Source organism: Bison bison, unplaced genomic scaffold (genome assembly GCF_000754665.1).
Source record: "Bison bison bison isolate TAMUID 2011002044 unplaced genomic scaffold, Bison_UMD1.0 scf7180017864483, whole genome shotgun sequence".
Lineage (NCBI taxonomy): Eukaryota > Metazoa > Chordata > Mammalia > Artiodactyla > Bovidae > Bison > Bison bison.
This window is the reverse complement of record NW_011495043.1, coordinates 54,771-62,454: the sequence shown is the minus strand read 5'-3', so window position 1 is coordinate 62,454 and position 7,684 is coordinate 54,771. Positions and strand designations below refer to the sequence as shown.

At 49.5% G+C, this 7,684-nt stretch overlaps 1 protein-coding gene across 1 annotated transcript in view; it reads right to left on the bottom strand.

Moving 5' to 3' along the window:
- Positions 1–1,358: 1,358 nt before the first annotated feature.
- Positions 1,359–7,684, bottom strand: part of LOC105004808 (NKG2D ligand 1-like) — a 7,021-nt gene continuing 695 nt past the window's right edge. The window contains exons 2-6 of the mRNA XM_010862535.1: positions 5,408–5,446; positions 4,478–4,741; positions 3,828–4,103; positions 2,592–2,720; positions 1,359–1,443 (exon numbers count right to left, since the gene is read on the bottom strand). Coding sequence (XP_010860837.1) covers positions 2,614–2,720; positions 3,828–4,103; positions 4,478–4,741; positions 5,408–5,446 — 686 coding nt within the window. The 3' untranslated portion in view covers positions 1,359–1,443; positions 2,592–2,613. The remainder of the gene's footprint in view (positions 1,444–2,591; positions 2,721–3,827; positions 4,104–4,477; positions 4,742–5,407; positions 5,447–7,684) is intronic.

The following is a 7,684-nucleotide window of genomic DNA, read 5'->3' as shown; positions in this document are numbered from 1 at the left end:
AGGATTCCGGCATTGTAGGCAGATGCTTTACCATCTGAGCCACCAGGGAAGTCCAGGGAAGTTGTACTTTAGGTGTGTTCATAGGAAGGGGGCACTCAGGGCTTCCTATTCGTCCATCTGGTTCCTGCTTTTGTGCGATCAATGATCTTTGATGCTTATTGTAATTGTTTTGTGGGCCAGGACCTGTGCCCACATTGGATGGCAAACGTAATCCATAAATGCTGTGTGTTCTGACTGCTCCACTGACCTTCCCTTCCCTCATCTCTCTCTGTGTCCTCAGACCTCTTGAGTCCCTGAGACACACAATACTGAAATTAGGCCAAAAATAACTTTACAGTGGCCTCAAAGTGTCCTAGTGAAAGAAAGAATCACACGGCTCTCACTTTAAATCCGAGGCATGGCCAAAGCCAGGACAAGTCAGAAGACAGGCCATTTGCATCAGTTAATCAAGTTGTGAATGCAAAGGAAAAGTTCTTAAATGAAATAAAAAGTGCTCCTTTGGTGAACACATGCATGATAAAGAAGGAAAATTTACCACCAAGGGAAAATGGTAAAATTGGTTGAAAAAAAAAAATCCTAAGTAGGATGGTCATCAGATGTGGTAACAGACATGATATGGTACATCTACTGTGTCACTGTGATTGGACACCAGCTTTGGGATTCCTAGGGTCTGAACTCCTGAGGTCTGAAGTGAACAGCATTCTCTGCCATCTCATTTTATGAACAACAAATTATATGTCAGTAAAATGATAGCTTTTAAAATAAATAAAATCAGTTCCAATCACCAAGAAGATAATTGGTAAATAATTTCTAAAGCTAGAAAACTACATTCCAAGGGAGAAATAGCTTCAGGACCTGTATAACTTTGAGCCAGCCTTGTGTGAAATTGTCAAACTGAAACTGTCCCAGGATCTTCCAGTGGTAGTTGATTAGCCACACCAGCAGAATCATTCAGTAATGGATTCATCGCTGAATGAGGCAGAGTGCCCACTGAGACAGAACTGGACCAATTCTATAAAGATAAATCACAGTTTTTTCATCATGTGCTGTGTGTGCTTAGTCTCTCAGTCATGTCCAACTCTTTGTGATACCATGGACTACAGCCTGCCAGGCTCCCCTGTCCATGGGATTCTCCAGGCAAGAATACTGGTGTGTGTTGCCATGTCCTCCTCCAGGGGATCTTCCCAACCCAGGGATCAAACCCAGGTCTCTTGAATTGTACGTGAATTCTTTACCATCTCAGCCACCAGGGAAGCACTTTTTTCATCATACTCACTCTCAAAACATAATATGGAACAAAAAAAATTCATCATCTCTCATTAAAAGATTTGTATTAAAAAATATGCAAACTATGCAAACAGCAGGAGATCAAAGGCGGCCAAGCAAAGACTGAGTCCTGAGGCCAACAGAGCACCTGTTGGGGCTTCCTGGGAGCGGCATCACCTGCAGAAAAGAAAGACGTGTTGGCCCAGGAGATTGAGGAAATTCTGTCACTATCCTTGGGCCGCCCCTCCCCAGCCCCCCTTCCAGACCCGCCCTCACTGAGGGGCTTCTATGTCCTCCACCCCCACCCCAGGCCCAGCAGCTTCTTGTCACCTCCTCCTTCCTTCCTGTGTCACAGAGTCACCCCAGGCCTTGACATCCCCTGCTCAGGCTCAGGACTGCAGCCAGTGAGGAATCAATCTGCTCCCTTTACTCAGGTCTGGATCCTCCCTGAGGGGGTCCTAAAGGACCAGGGAGCAGGTCCCCGGAGGAGGGGCTTGCTTCCTGACAGCCCTGGGGGGCTGCAGGCAAACCTCCTTCCTTTGCGCCCCTCAAGCCTCTGAGAAGCACACACAGCTCTCAGGACCAGGGTCCCTGCCCCCATCTGTTCCTGGTCCCCCCAGCTGGGCACCTCCACCCCAGCTTAGGCACCCCCATCCCCAGACACCTCTGCTCAAGGCAGGGCTGCTCAGTGATGGAGGCTCTGGGTCCCCAGGAGGCTGGTGACCTGCAGGCCACACTGAGTCAGAACTGCTGCTGCTCCAGGAGCACAGGCCTGGCCTCAGCCCTTCCCACAGTCTCTGCTGTGGGGCTCCTGTCTTGCCTGCTTGACCCAGGCCACTTCCTGTGAGAACGGGCCTTTGGAGTTGGGTCTGCAAAGGCCTTCCTGCCCCTTCCTCCTGGGATGAGAGCCCGGCCCCTCTCATCTTGGCCCCTGGGTGGGTCCCCTCCCTGCTGACACATCATGTGGAGCCCCCATGCTGCTCTCAGCCCCCGTGAGTCCTGCCCTCGCCCTGAGTGCCTGCTGTTCTCACACCACCTACCGGGGCCCTGCCAGCCAGCAGTCTGTGCTCACTCAGGGGACTTGGCTAAACCCTCTTAACTTCAACAGGCCCCCAGCCACCCCCCACTTCCCACTGTCATTTAATAGTGAGGACCTTTCAGAACTGAGGCCAGAGCTTGTCCAAGTTCTGCTCTCAGGTGATATGGGGTCTTATTCACCTGCTCATTTCCACGATGAGGCGGTTCAGTGAGGGCAGGGGTTGGCCGGGATTCACCTTACCCATCCCACACCAGGCCCTGTGCCCCTGCCTTTCCTCCCTCAGTACCTGCTCCTGGAAAGGACTCAGCCTAGGAAAAGATGATGAAACTGGTGAGGACCATGGGGAGGATCCAGGATTTGGACTTGATGGCTGTGGCCATGGACTGCACTGTAGGGGGGCCTGTGGTCGGTGATGCTGCAAGGAGAGTAAGAGTGAAGCCCTTGTCCAGACCCCAAACTCGGCAGATGCCTCCTCACCCCCCTGACTCAGAACCCCTACTGTGCAGACAGCTTGCACCCATCACATGGAGGCCCCTGTGTTAGATCCTCAGGCGAGATGGGGGGAAGGGAGGAGCCCAGTCCTCACGGGGCTCTGACAGCTAATGGGGGAGCAAGGTTTCCAACACAGCCACTCATTCCTGCTGTGACATCAGAGATATGAGGATGAAGTCCTCGGGAGCTGACAGCAGAGGTGGTATTGACAGTTTTCCTGAAGTGGAATTGGTGACATTTAAAAGAAGATTGTGGAAAGAGGGTACAGTGAGAAATAAATCCCAGATATCAAAAAGACGTCTACAGGATTTGGATCAGCAAAAATCTACATTCAGTAGTCCAAATGCCTGTGCTGTGAGGAGAGATGTCAGGAGGTGGAAGAGGAAGGAGGATGACAGAGCATCCCGGATCATTGTTCTCCCAGGATCAACTCACTTTTTAAATTTTTTTTTTTTTACATTATTTTATTTTATTTTTATTCATGACCAAACCATTATTAATTGGGGTATAGCCATTAACAGTGCTATGACAGTTTCAGGTGAACAGTGAAGGGATTCAGCCATAGATACACATGTACCCCTTCTCCCCTAAACCCCTCTCCCATCCAGGCTGGCACATAACACTGAGTAGAGTTTCATGTGCTATACAGTGGGAGCTTGTTGGTTATCCATTTACAAATAGCGGTGTGTACATGACCTTCCCAAAGTCCCTATCTATCCCTTCCCCCGGGTAACCATAAGCTTGTTTTCTAAGTCTGCGAGTCTCTTTCTGTTTTGTAAGTTTTCTTGCACTATTTCTTTTTAGATTCCACATATAAGGCATGTCTTATGATATTTCTCCTTCTCTTTCTGACTTAAATCACTCAGTATGACACTCTCCAGGGCCATCCGTTTCAGGAACAGCTCACTTTAGATAGGTCACTTTGCCAAAACACACACACACAGACACACAGACACACACATGCACACACAGACATTGGGTCCATATCACCTTGAGTGGACTACCACTTCCTTATACTCGTCTCACTTACCTGAGGTCTTCAACATTTTCTCCCAGCACACCATAAAATCCTGAAGCCAGGCCCGACAGTCTCCCATGGAGACCTTCTTGAAGAAGTCGGTCACAGCTCTGTCATTCTCCCACTTCTCTTTAATCTGTCTCCCTCTAGAATGATTTATTGTCCAGTGCCCATTCTCTGAATCAAAGTGGAGGCACATTTCTCCATTGAAGCCGAACTGCCAGGATCCACTGATGTGTCCATCCTCTTCACAATGGCACGTCATCCTGGCCTGCAGGGTCAGAGGGCCTGACTCCACCAAGGAAAAGAAAGAGCTCAGCCTTGGACTTGACAAATTCTTTGCCTCACTGTGGTCCACCTCCCCTGGGCCCAGGTAATTGGCCCTGTTCTCTCCTCCAAGGTCTGCTCCTTCCACTGGACTACTAGGGAAGGACCAATACCCAATTGAATTTTTTACCCATAAACAATGGATGCAGCCTCTTCAGTATTTGGACTTCCTAACTCACCCCTGGACTCGATGGACATGAGTTTGACTTGATGGACATGAATTTGAGCAACCTCTGGGAGTTGGTGAAGGACAGGGAAGCTGGCATGCTTCAGTCCATGGGGTTGCAAAGAGTGGGACACGACTGAGTGACTCAACTGAACCGAATTGAACTCACCTCTGGCCGTGTGTTTCTCCGGTATAATGTCAGGCAATTGCCCCTTGAGGAAGTTCCCAATGTCTCTCAGTGTTTCTGTCTGTGTTTCCCAAGTGTTCATAGTTTTCACCTCTTCTCCCAAAGGACTTGTGGATTGGATCTTGGTGCCACCACAGTGATAGGAGAGAAAAACATTCCCATCGACCTGGCCTTGAACTACACACCACGGCTCTCCAGGACTGGGGTGAGGATAGACGGTGAAGTTGTAGCAAAGAGAGTGAGCGTCTATGAAGGAAAATGCAGGTGAGGGCAGGTTTTGGAGAAGACCCATTACCTCTTCCCCCAACTTATGTGAGAGCAGAGTAAAGCTGCAGAGCTGGGTTGGTAGAGCAGGAAGGCCCCCCTGCCCCCTAACACCACCTACAGGCTGAGCAAGTGGAGAAACCACATAACATTATCTCTACTCTGCTCATAAGGCCAACACAGAACCCAAAGCTGCAGAAAGGAGAATTCACAGGATTTAGCAAGGCCAGGGAGATGCTGCTGATCTACCACTTTGATGGGTCTTGGAATCCTGGAGAAGGCCTGGCCCACATGGCATGAAAGAGAAAATCCAGAACTTCCGAGGCAGGTGGTAGAGAAGGGGATTAAAGGCTCAGAGAAGTGAATGTGCCAGGGCGGGCACGGTATGAAAGGGCAGGAAAGTGTGCAGTCCACCAGGCTCTATGGAGCCCGAGAGGAAAGAATGGATGAGGAGCATCTCCAACAGCTCAAGGGTGACTTTTGCTGAAGGTCAGGGACAGTGGTGGGATTGGTGTTCCTGTGTGCTTCCAGCAGGAGTGAGGAAGGAGAAGGGGAAAGAGCTGATGCCAGGTGGAGTGCTCTATGTCAGCAACAAAGCAGATGCAGCGGCCAAAGTGACCAGAGAGCCCCACTGTCGCCAAGACTTACTGCAGAGAGTATGTCGCTGGCTCACAGCACAGGGTGATCCTAAAGGCAAAGAGAAGAGCAGTGAGCCCTGTTAAAAACTACATGATTGAAAGGAAAAATTATATAAAAAAATAGAGACAAACACAAGGCTGGATGTTCAGGAGGCTGAGTGCAGACATCCCAACAAAATGTCTGGGTCCTTTGTGCAGTATCCAGCACTGAGTCAGGTCTTATATTCAGAATCCATCACTAGAGACAGAAATGCCAGGCATCAGCAAGGAGGGCCCTCCTCTCACCACAGCAAGTGCAGAAGTCCTTCTGGCCTTTGGAAGCCACACGGTAATTGACTGGGGTAAGTGTACACTTGGTAGAGAAGCCACCCCCACATTCATAAGGACCTAGAGTGGGACTGTTATCATGTCCAGCAGTCTGAAACATCATCATGGCCCGCCTGTTATTACTGTGGTGCCTGAGATCTGTGGTAAGGAGTACACATCTGTCCCACGTGCTGCCCACAGGAGTGTCACCCATTCACTGGTCCTCATAGTGCTCATTTCACATTCACTGCATTTGCAATATGAATGAAAAATCTTCACAGTTAGTAAATTACCATGGGGTGAGGGCTACCATAGAAGCGATTTCCAAGTTCACACTTCTGACACTGACCTTCATCCCCCAATAGTACATGTAAACAATATCATATTCTGGAGAAAATGACAGAGAGGAGTACCAATCTACAACCCTCCAGGGCTGAAGAGTGTCGTCCCTATCCTATCTCCATTTAATTCCCAGTGTGGCCATAGATTTCTATAATTGTACATATGATATATTTCAGGCTCTGCAGACCATAGTTTTCTGTTACAACTGCTGTCCTAGCACAAAAACAGTCACAGACGATTGGTGAATGATGATTTGCTTCTTGGGCAGATGACCCAGCAGAACCTGTGACGTCAGAGGTGCTATGTGCCGAATATGGCATTTTACTTGGAGGTTCACAACACAGACCCTTTATGTCCTGAAGCAAGGCCATGTGATTTGCAGTGGGGAATACTACAGCATTTCAATGTGGCTCCTGGTATGGTCCTGGGGGCTGGTGGAGGTGAAGCCTCTGGTCATGAAATGTCAACGTTGTCTATCATGATCTGGGCTCATCAACCCCTAGTCATTAGTTCAGATAGACCAGCCACCATAGGATTAAAGCGATATGGTGGTTTGGCATAAGAAGGGCCAGAGGCAACAAATAGGAAGAGAGCAGCAGGTGGCTTAGGCCTGACATCAGAATTGTAGGACCACTATTCCCTGGGGCCTGCCCTGTGGTTCAGCGGTATGGAATCCGCTTGCAATGTAGGAGCTGGAGTAGATGTGGGATCTATCCCTGAGTGAGAGAAGATCCCATGGAAGAGAGCATGGCAAGCCACTCCAGTGTTTTTGCCTGGAGAAACGCTTGGACAGAGGACCCTCGTGGGCTATAGTCCATAGGATCACAAAGAGTTGGACATGACTAGAGTGACTTAGCATGCACACACTATTCCCTGCACATGCCTGAGGCTTCGTGCAGTGTCCCCTATATCTCCATGGACCAAGGAAGCCATTCTAGAGCAGAGGGGTCAGGGGACAGTAGCCCATATCTGCTGGACCCACACTCCTTTCACATTCACACCACCCAGAACCTACAAGGTAGGACAGAGCAAGTTTTTGGTTCACTAACAGGCAGCTAAGGCATCCCTTGCACTAGTCCCTAGGGGAGGAGTCATCTGTTACTGTTTTGTGACCCAGGGCAGTCACATTGTTCTTTTGCTTTTTTCAGGTCGTCTTTTCCTGCTCTTGTAGCACAAATGTGGAGATGCTTAACACACACAGACACCACATGGCCTGTGGAGACCAACAGATTTACTCTCTGTCTTTTGAAGAAAAGGTTCTCCAACTCCTGTCTTAAATATAGCTATAAGAGGCCACTGTCTCCATAGTCTCAGGGAATATGAATGTGGGACCAAAGGGTAGAAGTGGGGGTGCCCGTCCTCACCCTCGTGCCCTGTGTCACACACTTTGGGAAACTCTTCTCCCATCTCTCCTGCTTTACGTCCTGGGGGCCAGGCTGGGAGGCTTCTGCTGGGGTGAATTCTCAGGCAAGAGGATAGGGTGCCAGTTGACAGAGGGCAGGTTTAGGATCCCTTCACAGATGGGAAGTTGTTGGAGGCCCTGAGGTTCTTTGGACAGGGAGGGATATGGAAAAAATAGTGTTGTAACCAAGCAGGACACTAAGGAGGCTTCCCAGGACAGACTCCAGCCATCTCCCCG